Below are 24,127 nucleotides of genomic sequence, written 5' to 3' on the forward strand. Positions count from 1 at the left end.
TATACTGCCCCGCAGTTTCGACAAATCAGAATAAAGAAGTCACATCTGTGCTGCAACAGAACACATCATTGGTCCTCCAGGCGATCCCCAGCTAATTGTGGGCCCATTTGATTTCCTTCCTTTTTTTTTTTTTACTCAGTGTAGGGGTCAGTGGAACCCCCAAGTGACCAGCAGCGGAGGCAACAGCCAATGCCCCCCTTTGAGTGGGGTAATTAGAACCCTCCTCCCTGTGCCTCACCACAGAGGCCAGCCTGGGGACCCCCACTACCCCCCCGCCCCCCCGCAACCCTGCTTCCTCCCCATGGTCCCGTCGGAGGGGTCAGGGGGGGGGGTAGGGAGCGCCAACAGCTGCTGACGAGGAACCACTCTCTGGTTCCCATGGCTCACCAGCGTCCGTGCGCCCCTCCTCAGGGGATGTGCAGCAGCAGCACCATATAGAAGGGTCCCAGGCCTTTGGGATTAGCTCTTCTACTGTGTGGTTCCCCCCCCCCCCCCCCCCCCCTGATCAGGGTCACCGTCACATCCTCTTCTGTCCCCTGCATTCTCGTAATGTGTTAAAGTGTTATTATTGCTCATCATTGTATTGACCTGAGCATTTCAGTGAATGTTACAAGGTCTGCATTTCAAGATACTATAAATGTAGAAAAGGATGAACTTGCTTGGGGCTCTTATACTCCAAACGCAAGAAGGCTGAGACTCCCATCCTCAATAGTTTGATCATGCCGCTCTCTCAACTCTCACAAGTTGTTGATGTGGCCCTCGCTGCAGGAGGTAAGGCTGCATACAGCTAGTGTCCCATGAGCTTGTGCCCCTCTGATATTTAGTTCTAAAACGTTGAAAAAACGTTGAAAAAACGGTTGAAATATTCTGATCTCAACAAGAACAAGATGTCTCAGATAAAGTATCATTACAACATTGATTCCAAACCAGATATATTAAAGCAGAGTTAGAGATGGTTTAATGTCCTGATTAATACCAGTCTACTTTCTAAGTAGAGGCAAGTCTTTGAATCAAAGGTATATATGCGCCATCTAGTGGAAGTCCCCCGCAATGGCCAAATAAGAATCGAGGGTATGTAATATCCCATCACATCGACGTTACGATTTCTTCAACAACCAGTAGTCGTGGCTGGGTTGTACCCATTGAAAACACAAATATTTATATTAGCCAGTCAATTTCCTGGAAATTGCAGTCTTCATTTTATTCAAGTGTTGCAAAATAGTGTTTTATTCGGGCATGAGCAGGCATCCATGATGAGCATCGTTGCACCTCAAAGGTAAACATCATGGTGTTCCCGTTATAGTGGGCACTTGGTGTTGCAAAAGTCTCCTGACTTGAACAACTTGTAGGTGTTTACCAGAGGAAACATAGTGACGGAGCCAACCAGTGATCCCAATTGAGATGCAGCTCCACACCACACGAGGGCGCTGTGACTCTTGTCTCTAAGGATGACGCCAATCATTACCTTCACGTAGCAAAATGCTCCAGTGAAGAAGACCCATGAGAGGACCTGGGGATTACAATGAAAACATTAATAAATGATGCATATCAAATGTACTTATGCAAGTCTGGCTTTTCTCTCGAATAATGTTTCACCCATAATCCTTCAATGTTTTTGTCATTTATCATGACATTTCCATTAGAAATTTGTATTTAATACATACTACATAAAAAAAAGACATTATAATTAATTGGTTATAAAATGAAACCACACAACAACATATCTTATCCTCGATGCATAATTATTTTATCTCCCCAATGTTGCTCAACATATTAGAGGAGACCTTTGCTTCCAGTAGTCACTGATAAAGCCAGTGGGTGGGTCTTTATTAAGTGGCCTTATCACACAGTGTATCCTCACAATGATGGCCAGGCCAACTGGAGAGCTCTGTAGTAGTGGACAGGGGCTGAGCGCCGCCATGGCCATGTTGTAGCTCCCAAACGCCGTTCCCAGCACGCCAAGCACGCCCAGGAAGAGCAGCGACCTGGAAACCACAAAGGTCAAACGTTAAATCATCACATGATCCTCAGGCCTCTATGCTGGACATGGATACTTTATATCATATCGATTTCGTTTAGAAAGGTGTAATGTGGTTGCCATTTTCCACACCAACGGTCGGACCATGGGATTATTCATAGCAATGTCTATTGATCACTTTATTGATGAGGTAGGTGTCTGGTGACGGACCGCTTCAAAACAGCATATTCACCTATTTGGAAAAAACATGGCGACTATGCAGGCGACTGGGTTGGCCACCGAGGACAGGGCGGCCGAGAGGTGGTAGGCCAGGTTGCCGTAGGGCATGCAGGAGTAGGTCTGTACGGAGGGCAGCAGGCCGTTGGCGGCCATGTTCACCCACACCACCAGGAAGTAGATGAAACCCAGCTCGTAGACAGAGAAGTTGGAATTGGCCACCACCGGTTGGTTCCGATTCTTCTCCTTGGTTTGGTGCTGGAGGGGGGAACCTCCGTCGGGCTCCAGGCCAGGGTTGTCCAGCCCGGTGGGGGCCGACGCGCTGAGCTCTGGGACCAGGGTGTCGGCGGCCAGATCAAAGGAAACCCGGGGAAGTCTTTTCAGAGCGATGAACGCGGCCAGACTCACGCACATCATGGCCGCCAGGAAGGAGAAGAAAACCTCCGGGGAGAAGTTGGGCGGGAGGTACTGGGTCTGCAGCATCCACTCCTCCCCTACCCCGGTCAGGTTCTGAGTGGCGTTGCCGGTGGTGTTGACACACGACGCCATGCCAACGCCCTGCGCCAGCGCCACCAGCCCGGGGACGAAGCCGCTCAGGCCCTCCCCGATGAAGTAGGTGGTGATGTACTTGGCGGGGAGCCCCGACATGAAGGGCAGAAAGGTGACGGAGGACGTGCAGTCCACCAGGGACAGGAAGAAGGTGATGATGAAGAAGGCGGTGCTGTGCGGCGCCCTGCCCACCACGGTGGTGACGCGCCAGAAGAAGGCGAGCAGGACGCAGGCCAGCACTCCGATGGTGAGGATGGCGTAGATGACGGCGGCCTCTCGGAGGTAGCCCGGGCGCAGCTTGTGCATGAGCGTGACCAGCAGGGGGCCCACGTTGGCCAGCTGAATGATGACGGTCAGGTAGGACGGCAGGTCCCAGCCCTCCGGGAGCGTGTTGACGATGAGAGGCAGCTCCACCCACAGGCCGTTCACCGCCATCCAGGAGCCCATGCCAAAGGCAGCGGCCAGGAGGTGGACCAGCAGGGCCATCTGTCCGGGGGGTTTGATAGTTGTTTTTGGCCTTGTCAACTAGGTCAACCTCTGCTAATTGCTGTAACCAAAGAGGTTAAAAATAACGTTGCTATTACATCATACTTCTACATGAACCAAAGTCAAGGAATACAATTGGAGGAAAATAAATAGAAATATTGGAGAACATGGATATCCTTATTATTTCGGCTATTAATTGTTGCTAATCAGAATCAGGCAAATAAAGTAGGCTCCCAAACATACTAGGTATAGAATAGTCTATGTATAACTTAGTATGAAGGACAAGACAACAGGAGCATATGTTTAACCAATGATTTTGCTTTACATACTGATGGTGATGGAGTTAAAAGTTGGACATGTAGAGTTTGTAGAACACATATTACTCAGCTGACTGATCTCACTTCCCTATCACCCACACACGATCAGCGATCAGTCTCGTGATAGTGATAACGCAGAATATTTACCTCAATGGTCACGTGGTAAATGTAGAGCTTTTAGTGTGATGAGTTCAACAATTTCCAACAATTCGCAAAATATTGATTAATTGGGTTTGGATTTCATGTCTAGTTCGGTCACTTCAAGCAGAGATAAAAAATATTTTCCTCGTGGAACCTGGGATTTGAATAAGGAGTTGTTAGGTAGCTCTACTCACACGTCTGATGTAACTGAATGTCCAGATCAATTCGTGGTCATCCTGCTAGAAGTGACCGTGTAGGACTTTCTCAGCCTTCTCCTCTTGTTTGCGTGCATTCTGGGTAGGTCAAAGAGCAGTCCAGCAGTCCGCTACTCTGGACCAGGTTCTGGGGTTATAGCACCTTTATGGGTGGATTTTTCGAATGTCGCTGACAGCATAAGCTACCCATGACTTCTTCGCTCAAGTTGATCAAATGTTCGTGTTTTTATGTTACGGGAGGTTTACTTCACCTATGCGGGGGACAATATCGCCCTCCATCGGTTGATAATGAGGCTCTCCAAGAATTTTTTTTTTTGTTGTTCTGAAATCAATAGCTAATCACAAGGCACTGGCGTTTACATTTTGACCTTAGTAGCATTATATATTTATTAAACTAGGTCGACTAAGAAAAGGGAGAAATATGTTTGAAGTGTCATCTACTTAGTGCAATCTATGTGTTGAAGTCTATAGAGCTCATTCAGTGGCTTATCTTCCTTGAACTATGTTACCTGTCCAGAAGTAGACATCTCCTTGTTGAAAGAAGCACACCGGTTAAAATGTCAGAGTTGAACTGGAAAATTAACATTACCAAGATGTGATGTACTCTGAGCAGCTTTTATTACTAATTGAGTAATATGGATGTTGAAAACAAATAATTCAATTTTGTCATGGCAACTCATATCTATATTGTGGGGAAACAAATCCATGTCAACTACACACAGGCCTAATCACAAAGAATTGCACAAATAGGTCTTAACCCACCAATTATAAAATGTGCCGCTAACGCCAATCTAAACGCCCAGCTACATTTGAAATTCAATTGGAAATGCATTGGCCGGCAAAGGAGTGCTTACATGACTCAAGTTTCCCCAATGTTTTGGTAAGATCACTCAAGGTCAGAACAGAAGATATGTAAACACTGTACATAAGGCAAGTCATGGTAAACTCCAGACACCTACTTTCTGGAGCATGAAGGGTGTACCTTAAATCCACAAAACCTATTTAGCGTATAACCACAACCAGACATCTAGCATCACACTTATGACTCACATGGAGGGAGGAGAAATCAACACAAATACAAGTGGTTAAGAACATACTTCCACAAGTCAGATGTCTGGGCTGACTATACAAAGACCAAAAGAGGTAGCTGGTTCCAGTTTTCTTCAAGCGGTTAAGTGGGGTGTTTACTGGGATCATTTTTTATCTTTTTTTTGTTTAACCAATCATCGATTTAACACAATTTTATTTTCAGTTCAAATCAAAAACATGGAAACTTTAGGATTGACTAATCGTTACCAGTTTGTGGTAGCTCTGCCCAACAAAATAAAAAAAAATGGATTACTTCAGTGCCACTTTTGTTTACTTAAGTTGCCCACTTGATTCCCCGTTTCCTCTATAGGCACCTAGCTTTACGCACACATGCATGTACCATATATTTGGTCAACAGAATTCAACACGTATACATAGCAACAGCCAGAACAAGTATTTTGACACCGGCTGAATACACGCGTCTCCATAGGTGACCTTGATCAAATTTGTCTTTTCAGTAGATACTAGGAAGTGATCCCAAATTATATTGTTGATAGTATGCACAATTGTGTTGACTGGGTTACAAAAAGGCAACACACAAGATATACACACAATAATATTATTTATGTTATTGTACAATCGGAATTTATAACAAATAACAATTAAAAAAAAAAAAGATTAGTAAGATGTACAGTATTCAAATGATCACATCTGGGTGGACTGTGACTCCTGCCTGCCTAGTCGAACCTGCTCCGAGCAGAACTCCAGTGATGAGAGGGAGGGGACCAAGACATGATGATGGCTTTCATGAAGAATGACTTGAGTTTGTATATCTATGCATTTTGGCGCATATTCTAATGTGTATTTGTCATTATATATATATGTTATGTTTTGCTGCCATGTATGTGCGTGCACAGGTGCTGGCAGAGGGCTTGACGTGACACAGAGGTGGACGGGGGAAGAGAGATGAACGCAAACCATAAAGCTGGGAGAGGGGGGTGGTAGTGAGTAACGGTGGAAGCGAGAGCAGCTCTGCCTCAGTTGGTGTAGATTTGGTTCTCAGGGGGCTGGGGGAGCTTTATGTTTTCCTTGCACAACATCAGCCGTCTCAGGTCCTGCAGCACCGTCCGGATAGTGTAGGAGATCTGCCACTTGGCCAGCGCGGACACAGCTTGCTTGTCAACCTGTTTGACATTATGACAAGGGAACACAGAAAAAGCTGATGCGTCATTGTTCCTCATCCTATTTTTCCATGACTTTGGGTTTGCAGCGGACTCGAATAAACTCTAAGAAGCCAATTCCACTCTCTCAGCAATTTATGAAGGAGTTCATACAGAATTAATAAAACGGACCACATCGTGTCCGTTATTAATTCAGAACAGAAATAGATATTTAGCCGCGTCTGGATTTAACAGAACGATTCCTTATTGAGACGGCAGCGAGGCCTGATGGTTAACTCATTAGCAAACGCCATTTGCTGAAATTATTTATGGCCCATAAAAACATTTGAACATTTTGGTTTCAAAATATTGCTCTAAATTGTTAATGGCAGGACTTGATACAGACCACAGATACGTGTCCCACATGGCCATTCCACGGCTGCATGCCGAACGCCAAGACCAGTCTCAACACAAACTTCCAAAAATGTTTTGCTACAACAAGTGATTCATGGTCTAGCTTTACTTCAGAGCCTCATTTGAGTTGCCACCTCAAAAAGCAGAATGTAAATAGACTGGTTCTGCTGAAGACACCTTAAGACACCTTTAGATGTTAACCTTTTGACGTTTACCTTTAGAAACCAATGCTAAACCATGCCAACATTCCTGTTGAATGTTCGAACTTGGCAGAATTGCAAACTAAATCTGTTTGAAAAGATACTTTGTCATAAATGGTCAGGTTATGTCACCTAGTCTTTTTCAAAACAAGGAATTAGTTTGATTGGACTGTTTGGTAACTTGCAATATCAATGTAAAAACCAACATGAAAACCATCAAGATGGTGATCAAACATTTGAGAACATGGTGATGTGGCATCTTTAGCATATCACCCCCCCACTTAGACCTCAAGCTGCTCAATAATTATTATTGCAAGCTAGAGCACATAAACATGAAATACCTTTTATAGTGTTGATCCATTTGGATATTCTCAATTTCCATGACTGGAAATCTACTTTTTAAAATATATTTTTTCTAAAATGCTTGGAAATCCTGAGACAGCACTTTGGGAGCTTGGGACAGCATTATTCATGACTTTATTTTTGGGAGGGCCAGCATTTCTTATTTGAAGACCATATTAGTTAATGGACGCAACTTCTTTGATAACGTTATTGAACTCAATCAGCTTTACTAAAGAAATGTCCAGGTTATTAATTAGATTGACTAGGAAAATAACGTTAGTTGCAGCCTACGATACTACAGCATACGACCACATTCTGTTGTACTTGTACCGTTCAACCTAATCCTTTCTACTAGTACGCTGCCAGCTCGGTCATCACTGGGTGGTCCGGGGAAGACCAGGGGAGAAGTAACCAGAATCTTTACTCACCACACCGTTTGAGTTGTCCACGCCATTCAAGTTTATCTTTGTCACAAATCTGACAAAGGGCGGAGTCTCAGGGTATCGGGGACCACATTCGACCTTGAGACTGTACATCCTATTTTCATAGATTGTCTGTGGATAACACACACACACAAATTATTGCAGTGAGGAAAGGTTTAAAATGGCACCGTGTAAGACAATTGCGGTATATCCAGAGCTTGTTCTCTCAGCTTGCGCTACATGTCAAACAAATATAATTTATAACGTTGGCCTACAGTATACACATGCTTAGGTTTCACTCAGCAGCTTTGCTCACACATGCAATACAAAAGATTAACTAAATAACACATTGCAATGCCAGCTCGGTGGAGTCACCCAAGTCTCCGAATACTAGAGAATGTGAACCCAGCACTGCTTCGGAGCAGGCCCTGGAGGTGGCGGAGGGGAGAGTAACGGCGCTCACCCGTGGAGGTCCGATGATCATGCCTCTCCATCTTGTCAGGGTCATGTCCTCGTCGTCCTCCAGACCCCAGCTGACGGTGCCATCTCCCACGCCTTTCTGTCCTTCCTCAAGCTCTTCCAGCAGCCGAAAGTTTCGGGGAACTTTAACGACTGTCGTAAAGGAGGACACAAAGCATAATGTTTTTAAAACAATTAGTCTTGCAGCCGCCCGCAAGAACACATACCAAAATACATAACCTACAATGCATGGCACTTGAGTAATTGCCACTGGAATTTATACAAGAGAAAGTCATTCGAAATACATTTTGTCTTTAGAAAGCATAATTTGTTTCAATGTGTGGCCACACAAAACAATACAGGCTGTGTTTCGCTTTCATCAGTGGCATATTGTGGCAGGGATAAGCCATCGGACACAATGGGCACCAAAGCATCACTGGGAGGGAGCCCTCGGCAGGGTTTGCGTCTGCAGTACCAAAGGACAAACACTGATCTGTATGTGTTGGTTTTAATTAAAGTGCTCTATTTTGTACTCTTGGTTGAAGAAGGGATTTGAAAAAAGACATTTTTGCAGGCAGGTCTCAATCAGAACAAAAATATATTTTGAGAGCATAGCGATGAAATCAGCTTAAAAATGTAATAAAATATGTTAGATAAGGATATTTACAGTTGAACTCTATCCCACATATGCCTGTGATACCTGTGAAGGTATCGCAAGCCGAAACAACACAAAAACAAGCCTAAACTAAAATGTTTTCAGGATGCTCAAGATTGCTATAGATCACACCGTCCTTGAATACTGAATGGCAAGGTGAGAAGGTGATTTGCTTTTATGGATGGCATTGAGCATGTGCTGGAACTTTGTTATAACCTATTGGTTGAGATGTCGACACACAATTATTTTTAGGAAAAAATACTTTGCCCAAGTTAATGTTCCGATGGACCGAAACCAGACAGATAGGGGACCGTTGGACAATTAAAGTGTAATCTTTAATAAGGGAAAGATAATGGAATCAGGCTATTTTTCCTAAATAAATTAAACCTTCCTGGTTTGAAAAACCAGGTTCAAGAAAATGCAGGCAATTTAAAGCCAACGTTTGTTGTGCACTAGAAAGTAGTTAAGAATGAAGTGTGGTAGCCCATGAAAAATGGGCAGACAGTGCTTTAACACACAGCCCCATACGTAGGTTATGACTGAGCAAGAACTAGTTCACAAAAGGATCTAGCGGTGCTGCATCGGCGTCCACGTTCAGCTGCGGGGTCTACAGCGTGGCTGCTGGACAGCTGCCCCAGAACTACAGCTGCTGGTGTAATGGACGTTAAGCCTCATTTCCATGATATCTTTCGATAGAAGCCCAATTATAAATATATAGTTAGGAAAGTTAACTTACTCAAGTTGAAGTCTACACACACACACACACACACACACACACACTAGTGCTCCGCATTATTATTCCACTTCATGATTGTATTATCCATGACCTTGTTTTTGAGACAGCACCATGCTGTACCCTAGCACTCCAAAGAATTGCGGCCTGGAACATGAACTCTGATTCCTCAAAAATAAATTTGCCGGCCAACTGGAAAAGTTGGACCATTGATGTTATGGAGAACACAAATCCTGGTCAATTTTTTTTCCCAGCATGCATAGGAGTTATACTACAGCGGCCCTACTCTGTGGCACTGCCGCCCAGAACGGCTGGGATTTGCATCTCCATTTCAACAGGGTGACGCGCTCCAAGGCGTGACTTCAACTGATGACTCGCTCGTCTTGAGTCTATGACACAACAAACACTTATTGTCGCCTTTTTAGTTCTGTATTATAATAGCCTACCTAAATTAGATTGATTAGTTTAGGTCAAGACATTAAATGTATTTAACATTTCAGACAAAAGGAACACACGATTATATCCACAATGATGAATTTAGTAATTCAATGTTCCCCTATTAGCTTCCTGTTCTGCATAGACCATTGACAGCAAAATTATTTATGACTAGTCTTGTTCACGCACAGAAAAATATGTATGAAACATTGTCCAGCGTACCTCACAACGTCCCTGATATTGAGCAAAAAGTGTGTTAATTATCAACAATCCTAGAAATGTCTCCTTTTTCATGGGAACATCGTCATGGTAAAAATCCCATGGCATTTATCGAATCTTCATAAACCTTTCTATTAAGCTTATATAATTCTAGGAACTAACAAATAATAACAAACCAAGCTGTCAAGGGAAGGGCATCCTTTGGCCCGACTCCGGAGATGGTTAATCTCGGGCGCAACCTGGCACAGCTCTGTGCATTTAAACTGGCAATAGAAACGCATATCAGCGCAGCATGGATTGGCATGGCCAAAGGTGCCAATGGTAAAAGGTCAACAGTGACTCAGGCCTGATCACAATAGAAAAGCATTGTTTCATAGACCAAAAAAGGGGGTGACCCAAATGAATCCACTAATGTATGCTGTACAGTAATTGTATGTGCATACCAAATTTGGTATGGATGGCTTTTTTCTTATTATGGATCTCAATATTGGCTTTTCCAAAAAATATTTTTGTAGCACACATCATATAGGCCAATATACTATGCATTCCCTGTTTGCATATCAGGGGTTACACATACTTCTTTACTTCTGTGTAATGGCTGGGAGTTCCTGAAAACATTCCCAGCAACCATTTTAGGCATGTGGGCCAATTGGATAACCTCAGTGACAACAACGTTAACATTGGTAGAGTGGTAGCCACCCATTCAGGGTTGTTAGATTTTGTTGATTGTCTTAGAGAAAATAAAAGACAAATCGAACATCATAAACGTATGATATAGCGGTGGGGGTCACTTTGTTCGCCTGCACGTTATTGGCTCAAAACATTGGTAATGGGCCTACTAGCTACATAACTAACCTAAAAAAAGAACAGAAAGATCTAAAGGAAACTAGATCGTTACGTAATGTTGGTATGGTACAAACCCTAATCAAGGAAGGCCTAACGTTAAACGGATACGTTTGTGGTGCTTGGCAAGATATAAGCTAAATGTTTTTACAGCACGAGGTGGACCAATATACGGATATCTCACCGGGGTATTTGGCAATAGCATAGGGCTTTAGTCTGCTGTACACGATGGTTTTATTAACATGACTAAAACCTCATCGACTTGCTTCTGTTTTTATCCAACTGGCAGCACCCAAACTTGGCCATGGGTGTATGGGGTACATCGTGAAATGCATAATCAAGTAATACCCAGACCAAGTAATAGTGATAATAAATGTTAGTATAGATTGTCGGCGTAAGGCAACACCAATAGGGTGTATAGTATATAACCATCTTTGTGTAGATACGCATGTATATATTGATAGGGTATATGGTACACCAGGTAGACTACCCCGTGGTGGTAGCCTACGTGACAGTGCAATAACGTTAAACACATACGTGACCGTTTCAGTCAAATTGCCGCGTTAGTTAAACATAACGCAAGTTGACGTTGTACGATAGCGTTTAATTAAATAATACCGAACGAAGTAACTGTCTTTTGGATACATGCATCCACCGGACGGATCCTTACAGTTAGCGTTGTGTGAGCTAAGCTAGCTAGCTTAGTATGAAAATGTAAGTCTACCCTATGTTAGCTTCATAAGCACAGGCTACAACCCCGTAGCAAGCGTTAACGTGGGTCAACTACCGTTAAAAAACAATAGTTATCGCTTGGATTTTCATAGCACCAGTACCATCATCGAGACCTGCATATATACACTTAATTATTTCTAAATGGGTTATTTGACAACATATCTGTGAGAACATTTTATTCGTCTCAGTATTTTACCTGATCCGGCGGCGACCGCCATCTTGTCGCTTGATAGCGTGAGCGCGCACGTAACTTTATCAACACTAGAGTTCTTGCGAGAGCGCGCACGTAACTTTATCAACACTGGAGTTCTTGCGGGGAGAATGATGCACCCCTAATTCGACATCTATGGGTGCATCTCGCTGCAAAATGATTTCCTTGATGTGCACTATACACTCCTTTTTTCGTTATCTCATGTTAAATCAAGGGGGACACGGGATAATGCTAAGGTCATTGTGTAAGTGACAATTAAAAACCTTTGAATCTTGTTTCACCTAAAATGTGTTATCCACGTTCTATTTATTGCTCAGCGAAATACTTTGGTAAAACATTTGTAAAATAAATAAATAAGGGTTTATACACAGCAATTGTATGTTGTTAAGGTTTATTCCGTTTTTGTATCATTTTATAAATAGGTTAATATACATATGTGTACGTCTCCCAAATGGAAGACAACAAAAAGGCATCATGGCATTCGTTAGGACTTACAATTCAATCATTACCACCAAGCAGCAGACATCGATGGTTTGCGAAGGAGAGGAAATAAAGCAAGCCGTGAGTGGAGTCAAAAGTGCTTCCTTAATTGGTGCATCGATTGCAAGTAATCAATTAAGAAAATGATAAGGCAATATAATAAAAAGTATAACATTCATAGCAAGACAGATTTAACAAGCGTTGACTATTCACTAATAAAACTAATGAAATCCAGTATCTTGAAGCAGTTAACAAACAGCCCTAAGGAAAAATGTAATCTTATATGTTATTATTGCATATATCTTTAATAAAAATGCGTTGCAATAAACCCACTTCTCCCTTTCTAAATATCAGCAGTATATGCACTATGAGACAAAAAAGTTTCAATTAAATGACGCCATTTGACAGCAGATTTTCAGGGATCCTTCTGAGAGAAGGAGTTACTAGTTAATACATAAGTGTTTACTTCTTTTTTTTTGGTGAAAATTGTTTATTGTCTTTAATACCTTAAAATCCTACTTTTGTATTATTCTTGAAAGTATTTACATAAATAAGTGTTCGGTTAATGCAAATTGCTTGACCTCTCCGGAAATAATTGACAAGAAGGCCCGATAAGGCCAAAGCTGTGGGTGAATACTAAATTTTAGAATGTTAATATTCCATGTTGAAAATCAAGCACACGCAGCTCAAAACATATATACTATTTAGATGGGCAGTGCATGAAACTGCAAGATTCCACATTTAACTATGACTTCAGACTCAAAAGACATAAAATGTCAACCTCATCATCATATCAACATATACCACACTTAACTGTCCTTCAAAAATCGTGTATCCTTGACAAGTAGTATTTCGGCTACTTAACAGTCATTGCATTAACTACTTTGAATCAATACAAAAATATCAAGTACAAAAGGATTCAAAAGCAGACACATCCTATCATAAAAAGCTATCGTCTTTGAAACAAAATAGTTTCCATCATAAATAAATGTTGCCGTTCGCTAAAATTCCCAAGAAGATATCCCGTTCAATCTGCTAAACCCCACTAAAAAAAGTTAGGAGTTCTGCTCCCATTAGAAACAAACATATGTTTGAGATCACTGGAATGAAAATAACATTTTGTTTGTTCACATTTGGGACAATTTGGTCAGTGTAACATATTTTGAACAAGTGAACTACTTGTACTAGAATCCAGTCACTTGCTGTTTAAACCAGAATACCAGAACTTGCTTTCATGAATCAACATGCTTTAAGTATGCATGCTTAAACTCATCTTAAGAGGTGTCATAAATTTGATTAGATACAATAGTTGGTCATGCATTGAACAAAGCCAATATTTGTTAAACTCCAGTTACCTCTATAATGCAGTTAAACTTTTACATGACATACATTTACCAATGGTTTCAATATTCTGTAAGCCAATCAAATCAATAGCACTCAAATTAAGTGCGTCCAAGGAGATAAACATTGTCTGAATAATCAACAGGATTTTTATAATTAAGTGTACATTTCCAAGTGTTTTTATCAATGACCAAATTGATCATAACTTCAAGTTATGTTCCATTTTCCTTCTTCTTAGGTTCTTGCAATAAACAAAGACCTTTGGGAATCTTAGCAAAGCCATCCCTAGGGGGTTGAAAAAAATGATACTCGATTACTGCATCTATGGTAATAAGGCTAGTGAATAAAACGACAAGAGCCTCTATCGTGCCAGCCGAGTGTACCAGAAGAATAACCGATTTGAAAAAGCATTAATAAAAGTCATTTCTAAGAAACATCATCCTCAAAGTACAGTAGGGCCAGACTGATATAAATGGCGATGGTTCCAAAAGTATTATTCAAGTTAAAATGAAGGCAATTGTATATTCTGTGAAGAAATAAAGTTTGACCGATATGACATGTTTTTGTGCATGAAGTTTGTCTTAAAACTACATTTAAGTATAAAAATGGTGCAATCACATTGAAAGCTGCTTCCGTACAGAAAGGTGTTTGGATTCAACTCATTCTTACAAATATCAATGCAAGTGATTTATACCAAAATATCTTACTGCAGAGCAATATAAATATTTTTTAATCAAACTCCTATTGAGCTTCCAGAGCAAGCTTATTGAGCATGCCCTTTGCCAATAACATGATTAATTAAAGCAAGGTTGTAACATTGTCATCATGTTTAAGAAGCATGAGTAGCCCGACGGATGGCCTAGCTTGGTTGGATTTGACTGGCATTGTGGAGCTTGCTGGGTTGTGGAGTCGGCACAATTAGTAATGGCAAAATCCCTCGGATCATTCAACCAATGAATCAATCTCTTCTATAACCTGGACAGAGTGTGCATGAAAAGAAAGAGTATGGCTCTGGCTATGAAGATTTGTGGTCAAGCTTTCCTTCAATTGATTACATCTTAGGTTAGTCAAACGAAAGAAAAAAGAAGGGATGTTTGGTACAGGCCATTATGTTCTGAGGTAGCGTGGGGTAAGCCTGCGTCGCTAGTTAACTTTATGCGCCCATTTCAAGTCATCCGTCCGCGGCTTCACCCCCATCGCACTCTGGATGAGATCCTCCAGGTAGCGCCAGAAGCCCAGCCTCTCCAGAGGATAGTTGAGCCATCCTGGAAAAAAAAGTCTCAATGATTGTCGTGACCAAGGAACTTATATTCTTGTTTCCCCAGATCACTCAGGTTTCCATACAAACTTGAACCACCGATAAGAGAACCCCCATGTTGTTCTCTCATTCACATCCGAATGAACGAAAGGAGGCGTTGTTTACAGCGCTGGTTAATAACCACACACCTGTCGTGATGCAGAAGTATGTCTCGTGCGGAGAGACGTGGTGGATGCGGTGGTGCTTTCGAGGAAGAATGATGTGGCAGTCCTGCAGAAACACCACCCAACCAGGCAGGCCAAAGTATGTGTGCGACCACTTGTGGATCTGGTTGGTGAGGGTCACAAAGATGGCGATTGCAAACACATAGCAGTACCAGGGGTAGTTGTGGTACACCTCCGCTACAATTGAGAGAAAGAAGAGAAAGAGAAAGAGAGAGAATTTATTAAAAGATACAATAAACAGTGAATAATGTACACCAATCATTATGCGTACAACTGTTTGTGTAATTAGTAGTAGCTCACCAGGGGACAAGGTGAGGAAACTGATGGCCATACTTGCTAGAGGAAATATGGTCAGCATACAATTATCGCCATTGGTCTCAATGAAGTCATGACGTGTGATGCCAGTGGGATCGATATGGTGCTCCCTAAATGGTCTTATAAAGGCCTGGGACAGAATAGAAGGGTCCAGTAAAACAAACAAACAATACAAACATCACAAATAAACAAAAAATGTCAGTTGCTTTCCCAAAAGGGTAACCAAAAGTCAATAATCGTTCCAGGAAATCTTCAGAAAATGCCCGAAGGGTGTCAAACACATCATAGCCTTGTGTTTGTATAATCCCCTCTGTGGAAAAAGATACGACATGCCGGGATAGATACCCGGCTAGATCCATTACCTGGAGTAGTTGATTTTGGATCATGGAAAATGGCTATATAACCTTTCAGTTGTATTGAATATGAGTGAAACCCACCTCAATTGATATTTACCTTTCCAAATATCGGGAGTTCTACTGATCCCCATGAATCAGCTCCCCAGTGAACAAGGCCTGATGCAAAGTCTGCCGTCAGTATTCCGGCCGCTGAAAGTAGAAATTAGACAGATGAATACCAGCAAAAGCGCCTCATATATGATCACAGCCAGGTTGAGTGATGTACCCCCCTTGTACTTACCAACAGCCAACAGGATGAACCACACATGGCCAAGGTGGAAGTTAGCAATGAGGTGCAGGAGGTTGAAGGCCATTAGAGAGAAGCAGAGGATGACACTTATCCATTCCTGGCATCTTTTACCTAAATATAAAGCAAAACATGAATACCATCCTCGGCAAACTTTGCCATCAGATATTTTCTATTCCTGTTTTATTTGGGACTCTTGAAAGGTGGTTTATGCATTGAATCTATTATTATTATTATAATTATCAATGTTATTAGTATAGACTATTCTAATACATAAATGTATTAGAATCAGTAAAATGACAATTGCGGTTACTGATTTGCTTTTGAGTAAGAAATTATCCTCTCCTCAAATTAAGTGGTAAATTGGGAAATCTCAGTAAATGTAGGCATTCATATTCACTACTGTATCTTAAGTATTTCAAGGTAATGTGTTCAAAGCCCAGATCAGGTAGTGTGCATATTGGATGTCGAGATGAGGTACGCCTAATAACACTAATGCTAAGGTCCTCAGAGCTTGGCTTGTAGTTGTATTAGACCTCTCATTTTCAGCATGACAGCGAGTGGCAGCCGTGTTGGAAATACCTGTCTGTCAGAGAGGTTTGATTGAGTAAATAATAGAAAATAAAAAATAGTCAAGTAAGTAATCAAGTGAATAAACACATAGAGCCAAAGTAAGTCATCTGACTCCACAGCAGTGGGACTTGGCAATAACATCTTGATATAACTGTGTCATAGAGCAGCGGAGTTAACCCAATTCACACATTTCGGTCAGTGACGAATCATTGCAACATGGGTAGGAAAAGCCTTGTGACCTAGGTAAATATGCAGCATCTGGCAAATATGAGGAAGGCACTGCACTTCCTACAGGAATGTTTTTTAACTTCCATTATCTTCAAATCGTTCCTGTATGGAAGTTGTGTAACAGCAGATACGTCGAAAGCAACGAGGGAGATACACTCGTAAGTTATCAAGTGTAGCATATTGCTAACACTTTGCTACCCACATCTGAATACAATACATCCACCCGTCGCCCATTTAGTATAACTGTTATTGGCTTATTTAAAAAAAGGAGGGCGGTGTCACGCCACTTTTTGACAATACATGGGAGCAGAACATAACACCAACATGGTTTTGTGGAGGAAATCGCCTCACCTGGCGAATATAAATTCGCAAGTTCCCGAGCACCTGCGTGTTGTGGACCCCACCTCGCCTCGGTCCTTCCCTTCTCCCGGTGCATTGACGACCCTGCTTCAGGTCCACACCCATCTTCGTTTACTAGTCTCGCCATTATCTACTTTTCTTCGGCCAAACCATACGGATCGACCAAGCCCCAACCTCTCCTCATAGTAAGGCGGCACCCACAGAATCGTGAAGCCACCCAGCCCACAGATCCATAGCCTAACCAATAACATCCAGCTCGCTAAAGGCATCAACCAATCGTTGAGTTGGAAAAGATATGTAACTGTTGTTCGTAGCCAATAGGGTTGTGCATGAAAAGACTGCATTTCATTACGTAGGCGGAGACAGTACCTTGCTGTAGCGTTATCCCGGTCTACGGCTACGGAATTTCCGGTATATTGCTCCATGTGAGCCGTGTAGGTCTGTCAAAAATCAGGAATGACAAGAACATCCCAAGAAACTATAAAGACATGGCAAATAAATATTTGATTTAGATTTTGACGAAAACTTTGAAAATAGAGCATAACCGAGACATGTAACAGAAACTGATATCCCTCTTTCGTAATAAGTCACAACTCGTAATAAGTCATAAGAGGCAGAAACCCATGCATCTGCCTCTCTCTCCAATAAAGGTATTTTGGAGCGAGCCGAGGTCAGACCTCATCGAGATGTTCATTATATCCATATTATAATTATAAAATATACCATTCCATAGTGCTCACCATAGTGCTGCTAATGAGGCACTTTTTAACGTCACATTATAATATTTATCTGCACATGCATTTATGTAGGCACACATATTCTGTATATGTGCATAATACATGTGTGGTTTTCGAAGCGATGTGCACAATATGAGCTGGGCATCCCGTTGGCTGGATGACTGTATGGTTGGATTCAGTAGGCCTATAATTTATTAGGCCTATAATTCAGTAGGCCTATAATTCAGTAGGCCCATAAATCAGTAGGCCCATAAATCAGTAGGCCTATAATTCAGTAGGCCCTCTTGGCAAACCACCACTGCCAAACAGGCCCACCGCCCAAACACGCCCATTGCTCTGCCAAACACGCCCATAGCTCGTGCCCGTGCGTAACGCTACAGATGTCATATAATCCCGCCACCCAGTCCCGCCCTATTAATTCATTCATTCAAATTCAGTGGACATACAAACTCGTAGTTAAGGCTCCTTCAAAATCCCATTAATTTTTAAGGTTACTATTCCAAACTTCTGGGTCAAATGTTGTGCTGTGCTGAGCAATCCGCGGGACCATCGGGACAGGGGCCCTCGGGCCCCAAGGTCCCTGGAGCGCGCGCCTATTGTTGTTACGTTTTGTTTGCATTCTGTACAAAGTGAATGGAGCGCTGTGCATTGTTTTCCCCCATGATGGCCACCATTGCAACCATGGACCAATTATAAGATAGCAACGAGCAATGGGCGTGTTTGGCAGAGCACTGGGCGTGTTTGGCCGGTGGGCATGTTGGGCAGTGGTGATTTGCCAAGTGGATCCGGCTCAAGCAAGGCCCCAGGAACAGTGCATACTTCCGCAAACCACCAGTGCTCAGCGGCCAAGCCTGGTATTGCAGCGGTTTAAGCGGGCTGTGGACGGGTCCCTCGATTCAAGGGGCCCAGAAGTAGATATATCTCCGTTCACTCCAATACAAGTGGGGAACAGGAATGTGTCTCCGCAAAAAATGTCTGGATATCAATCAAAGGCTCATAATTATCTTTATGCCATGTACTAAAAAAAAATAGTTTTCTCTTAGTGACAAATGAAACAACAAATGTTGTTTCGGCTCGGCATACGAGAGGGCCTAGTGCATGGCTCTGTTAACTTCTCGTGTCCGAGGTTTTTCCTTTTACTTAACATGAATGACGTTGATTGTTTTTCGGCACTGTGGTGACTTTTTATCACTAAAAGTGTTTTAGTGTTAAAGGGATTTTTAGACTGGTTCAGCTGCTGCTCAATGACTCTCACGTTACTCTGCTTGCGATCATTGCAATTCACCATTTAATGATCCAATTATTCAAAAGATCCAAAGACATAGAACGGGTGCATTACGGTATCAATTTTATAAAATTGTTAATAGCCTAATAAGCATTTAAGTTGCGTTAGTATTTAATTTTCATTTGCTTGTTTAGCTGTGTATGACAGTTAACAATGTTGGTGTGTTACAATTATTTATGTGGGTAGGCTACTCCAACCTTGTTGCTGATCGATATGTAACCATTTATTTGTATATAAATTATTGATTGGATTTTTCGTAAATAGTTGGAAGCAGTGGTGTAGTCTACGTGATACGCAGCCAGGTATACGCCGTATACCCACTAGGAACGCACCAGGATTTGCAGAGGCGCCGCATCCCATTAGGCATACCAGGCAACTGCCTGGGGCCCCGCAATTGTTTGGGGGCCCCGGCCACGGGGGGGGCCCCCTGGAGCCAAAAAAAAATCGCTTCCCCCCCCCCCCCCGTCGTCAACAATCGCTCCCCCGCCCCCCCCCTTCAACAATCCTCTGCCTAGGGCCCCCACACTACCTAGAATCGCCCCATACCCACTTAAAAATGTGCACGGATACGTATCAATCTGACAGATCTTTCACTTCTGTGTTTATTTTTCGGAAATATCGGTTGGGTGTAACTGCAATAAAATACTTAAAGCAGGGGAAGTTATCTCCTACATTCACCATTCATAAAATTCCCGCTGCGCGCTCGCGCTCTGCCCTGTCTCTGTTACGAAGCGCGAAGCTGCCCCTGCGTCTCTGCACGTTAGTTGGCGGGCCTAGCCCCTCCTTCTCGCGTGTGTGTGCGTGTGTGTGCATGTGTGTGCATGTGTGTGTGTGTGTCCAGTCCTCCCGTATTAATGTGTAAACCACATAATAAGTAGTCAACAGAAGACAATGTTTTATTCCCACTTTATATCTCTTTGTTACTTTTAGATGAGAACCCCTGGCCAGCCTTTCAGACTGGGTGTCAGGCTAGGGAATTTAAAAACAGGCATCCTTGGTTAGAGTGGAGGGAAAAAAAGTTATAGGTAAATGTCAGCCCACATACAGTTGGTATACACAATTGAAATTCATAATGTTAATCACTATGCAAATGAGAGTATAGCTAATTCATGGTCATTTTTAAGGTGCAGTAATTTCACACTTTTACACAATTCAATTACTGTATGGTATGTTAGATAACAACAGTAAGAGCTCAAATTAGAGCAATTGAAAGAGTGAAACATTAGTCTCCTGTCATCTCCTTCTCATGCACTGGTTAGCCATGGATGTAAACAGTTCATTCAATTATTTTGAGTAGATTTTGTCCTTGTTTAGCATGTGCTATTGCTACTATAGATATACAAAGGACAACTTGTAATTTTTGTGTTCTATTTGTTCATACTGTTATTAAAACTGGTTCTTTCCATGATTGTTGATAATCGTTATACTCTTAAATCAGCGGGTTGTAGACCCCTGCGTTGGTGAGTGTGGTGCGACACCCCATAAGCGCCACACACGTACACCGACGTACCGGTCGGACGGGTTTGTACGAGGCTGGGAGGGAATCATCACAGTATACCCACTACAATAAAATAGACTACACCACTGGTTGGAAGGAATCTGTTTCTTAAGCAATAACATTGAACTATATTTCTAGGCCTAGGCCTACATACATTTACTATGTTGTTGGTGTTATATGGAGCAAACGTTCATATTTATGAAGTTAACTTGCTTCCATGGTCGGTAAACAATGGGACTGTGATCGCTCAGACCTCTCTCGCTTATGATGCTACAATGCTAACGATGCTAGAAAACAAGAATATTTCTGCATCCGGTACGACATGAACTACGGCGTGGCTAGGCTCCCATGATTCGGCAACAAATCTCTCCTTGATGTTGCCCTGCGACATTGAGCAGTTTTCATAGGAATGAATGGGCGCCATTTTGGAATCCGTTGTCCATTCTATAGGTCTATTGGTCCATGCTACAGATTCTTGGATAATTCAGTAGGCCCATAATTCAGCAGGCCTATAATTCAATCAGCCCAGAAGAAGAAGCCATCTCCGTAGTTCAGTCAAGATGAGGGAGGTCCGATAAAGAAAACATTACACATTGAAAGTGGAAAAAGCAACTTAAATTTAACAAACTTAAACGATAGATTTCATTTTCAGGATTGAAGTGTAACTTTTCGTTTTCAAAAGACCATTTCGCATTTTATGTTTTGAATAAGCATGTAGCCTTTTCTGCACTTCTACGTTTCTGGTCCCTAGTCAAACACTAGGCTTCGGGAGAGACCACTCTATCGTGAGCTATTCAACTTTAATTCGGAATGAAATCATCCACCGTATTAAGGCCACAAATCAGAATGACCCAAGGCCACAAGAGGGCAGCATTGCCCATCTCAGCATTACCTCCAATCTCCAACTGTGTAATCGTCTGTGTAAAATGTAACGTTTCCTTTGACGGGCTAACCTGAAGTCACGATATGACCCTGTACAATATTTAAAAACAAACCTTTCACGTAGACTTTCGTATTGACCACAGTCATGAACACAACTTTGACGTTCAACAGTCATGTAGTTCAAAACATCCTGTTGTGCAACCCGCACCCACACGCACACATACACACACCGCTTCTCCGCATTCAATGAATGATGAGACCACAATCTCTCAAGATAAATGAGAGAGTTTGTCCTAGATTACTATCGATGCGTCACACCTTGCCGACAAGGGCGACGCCCCCCCTCGTATCCTCACTATATAAAGTCGTCTAGGCAGGGAGAGCTGTCAATACACACTATTTCAATACCGCAGCAACTTTCTATTCCAAAACATCCGGACAATTTTAAAGTCGTCAAACGAAGTAGGCTGCACGAAAAAACAAAGAGGCAGACCCTATCATCACTTAAGTGTTGTTCCAAGTGCTTGTTCCAGCTCCTTCCAACTATTCCGGGCGCCTGCCCTCCATGCTCCTGTCATCCGGAGGGTGTTAAGATCCATGGAAGTGGCCGGTTTATACGACGAGGACAGCTTTGCTTTCCATGCCAGACACAGTGCTGTGAGTCCCGTCAGCCACAGCAGCAGCCCGTACAGGCCTCGGAGGACCTGCGACTCCATGACGGAGCTGCAGGGCATCGAGGAGCACGAGAAGGCCAAAGACTTCTGCATGTACCTGGACCCAGCAGTGCACTGTCAACAGCTGGCGGCGTACGGCGACGCGCATCACCAGGGGGACGTGTTCTCCGATTTCCTCACGGAAAGCAAAATAAAGCGAGCGGCGGCGTTCCAGAATTTCAAGAACTACACCTTCGTGAACGAGCTGGAGTCCAGTCAGTGCGGGAACCTGAGGAGCGTCAGGGAACCCGCGTACGCGCCCGGGTACCCCGACCTGCAGGAGACGCGCGTGGACACCGTGTACAGCCCCGGGCTCCTGGAGAACCGGTGCAAGGGGGTCGAGGGTAACGACGGCAAGGAAGACGCCAAGATGGACGGGGGATCTTCGGGTTTCGACATGAGGTCATATCTTCAATACCAGTCCACTCCCAGTGGTAGCCTGGGAAACATCTCCAGCGCGTCTTCGTCCTGCTCCAGCCCGCCGGGCACACCTGCCGCGTCAGGTACCAGCAGATCACCCTCACACAACGGGAAGATGTCCAGCGGGAAATCAAAGAAAAGGCTCGATAAGGACAGTGAAGAGTATAAACTCAGGCGAGAGAGGAACAATCTTGCGGTGAGGAAAAGCAGGGATAAAGCCAAAATGCGTAATATGGAGACGCAGCACAAAGTGCTTGAACTGGCCGCAGAGAACGACCGCTTACAGAAGCGCGTGGAGCAGCTGTCCAGAGAGCTGGGGACACTCCGCAACCTGCTCTCTGCCACCGGGCAGCATTAGAGACCTTTGGACCACTGTCTACACATCTTCTTTCTTATGGAAAGGGTTGTCTCGGATACTAAACTGTTCATGGACTGATAATAACCGGCTGCAATACACGGAGAAGTGTGTACATGGTACGCTTACAGGTGAAAACAGCCATCACCAGTTTACAAGGACACAGGATGGGAGAGTATGGTCCAAATGTGGGGTGCATTGATTGCGCAGATCATTCAAAATGCTTTATGACCGATAAAAAAATAACATTGCATTGCTTTTATATGTATGCAGTATTTCTGTAAAAAATGTTTTACATGCTAATTGTGAATTTATAAAAAAAATCTCATCTGGAGCCATGGTTGTCAAGGGAAGAGTTGCACTGCAGTGAAATGATGCAACTCTTTGTAACAGTATGGGCAATGAATGAAATAGGCCTACTACGTACAATTATTTAATATTAAAAGGTTAAATGCTTTAATTTTATATTATATTTTATCAAATTAAAACATATTTGTACTTTGTTTTTTATAAATGTATCTTGCATTTTCGTGTTTTATGTTAGTTTTGCAATTCTGCAGGCATAACTTCCTATAGGACTTCAGCACATCATTTTAATAAGACCAGTTACTGTATTTAATGTCCATGAGATTATATGGATATATTTGCCTGAGTTTAAAAGATATGTTGCCAGCCCATGGAGCTGAAAAGATGTCTCAGAGTTTAAGCATCTTTAGTGTTATTAAACACATTCAGCACACAAGACCATGAATAAAATTGTGGAATATAATGTGACATCTGGTGTTCAATTGCCTCAAAATGACCCAGGAACTCCTTGAATCGTGTTGTTAGCACTGACCTTTTTTTCTGATTGATACACACCCCCACCCCCACATACAAGCACCGTAGCTGATCTGTATTACTGAGCACGGTCTTAATGTCTGTCTGTCTGTATGTCGAACATGTCTCTCCCCTTCTGCACAGAGGAATCTACAACATAGAGCACTAATACGGATTTACCATAGCAGCTAATTCTGGACATTCTTTTGCTGAGTTCAGCACAAATACGATGTCAGGCTGC

General features: G+C 42.7%; 4 protein-coding genes across 7 annotated transcripts; 1 reads left to right on the top strand and 3 right to left on the bottom strand.

Moving 5' to 3' along the window:
* Positions 1 to 933: 933 nt before the first annotated feature.
* slc52a3-1 (solute carrier family 52 member 3-1) lies at positions 934 to 4,149 on the bottom strand. 3 transcript variants are annotated; one of them, XM_030374550.1, is made up of 4 exons: positions 3,882 to 4,149; positions 2,211 to 3,229; positions 1,862 to 1,985; positions 934 to 1,510 (listed from the first exon to the last, which is right to left on the bottom strand). In XM_030374550.1, exons 2-4 carry the CDS (start codon positions 3,227 to 3,229, stop codon positions 1,298 to 1,300), a joined length of 1,356 nt encoding a protein of 451 aa, XP_030230410.1. In that variant the 5' UTR covers positions 3,882 to 4,149; the 3' UTR covers positions 934 to 1,297. The 3 variants fall into 3 exon arrangements, with proteins under 3 accessions (XP_030230410.1, XP_030230332.1, XP_030230251.1); XM_030374472.1 differs by having other exon boundaries at positions 2,211 to 3,290; positions 3,694 to 4,149; XM_030374391.1 differs by having other exon boundaries at positions 2,211 to 3,290; positions 3,882 to 4,148.
* Positions 4,150 to 4,498: 349 nt separating this feature from the next.
* Positions 4,499 to 12,262, bottom strand: LOC115539911 (ubiquitin-conjugating enzyme E2 variant 1). The gene is made up of 5 exons (XM_030350836.1): positions 12,252 to 12,262; positions 11,742 to 11,854; positions 7,933 to 8,081; positions 7,476 to 7,601; positions 4,499 to 6,115 (listed from the first exon to the last, which is right to left on the bottom strand). The coding sequence occupies exons 1-5, from the start codon at positions 12,260 to 12,262 to the stop codon at positions 5,969 to 5,971; spliced, it is 546 nt and encodes a 181-aa protein (XP_030206696.1). The 3' UTR covers positions 4,499 to 5,968.
* Positions 12,133 to 17,396, bottom strand: peds1 (plasmanylethanolamine desaturase 1). 2 transcript variants are annotated; one of them, XM_030374748.1, is made up of 7 exons: positions 17,169 to 17,297; positions 16,599 to 16,602; positions 16,011 to 16,130; positions 15,828 to 15,919; positions 15,360 to 15,504; positions 15,024 to 15,236; positions 12,133 to 14,842 (listed from the first exon to the last, which is right to left on the bottom strand). In XM_030374748.1, the coding sequence occupies exons 1-7, from the start codon at positions 17,280 to 17,282 to the stop codon at positions 14,721 to 14,723; spliced, it is 810 nt and encodes a 269-aa protein (XP_030230608.1). In that variant the 5' UTR covers positions 17,283 to 17,297; the 3' UTR covers positions 12,133 to 14,720. The 2 variants fall into 2 exon arrangements, with proteins under 2 accessions (XP_030230608.1, XP_030230535.1); XM_030374675.1 differs by lacking the exon at positions 16,599 to 16,602 and having other exon boundaries at positions 17,169 to 17,396.
* Positions 17,397 to 21,951: 4,555 nt separating this feature from the next.
* On the top strand, positions 21,952 to 23,841 carry cebpb (CCAAT enhancer binding protein beta). Its single transcript, XM_030358799.1, has one exon. The coding sequence runs from the start codon at positions 22,177 to 22,179 to the stop codon at positions 23,068 to 23,070; it is 894 nt and encodes a 297-aa protein (XP_030214659.1). The 5' UTR covers positions 21,952 to 22,176; the 3' UTR covers positions 23,071 to 23,841.
* The last annotated feature ends 286 nt before the right edge of the window (positions 23,842 to 24,127 follow it).

Source organism: Gadus morhua, chromosome 1, assembly GCF_902167405.1.
Source record: "Gadus morhua chromosome 1, gadMor3.0, whole genome shotgun sequence".
NCBI classification, from domain to species: Eukaryota; Metazoa; Chordata; class Actinopteri; order Gadiformes; family Gadidae; genus Gadus; species Gadus morhua.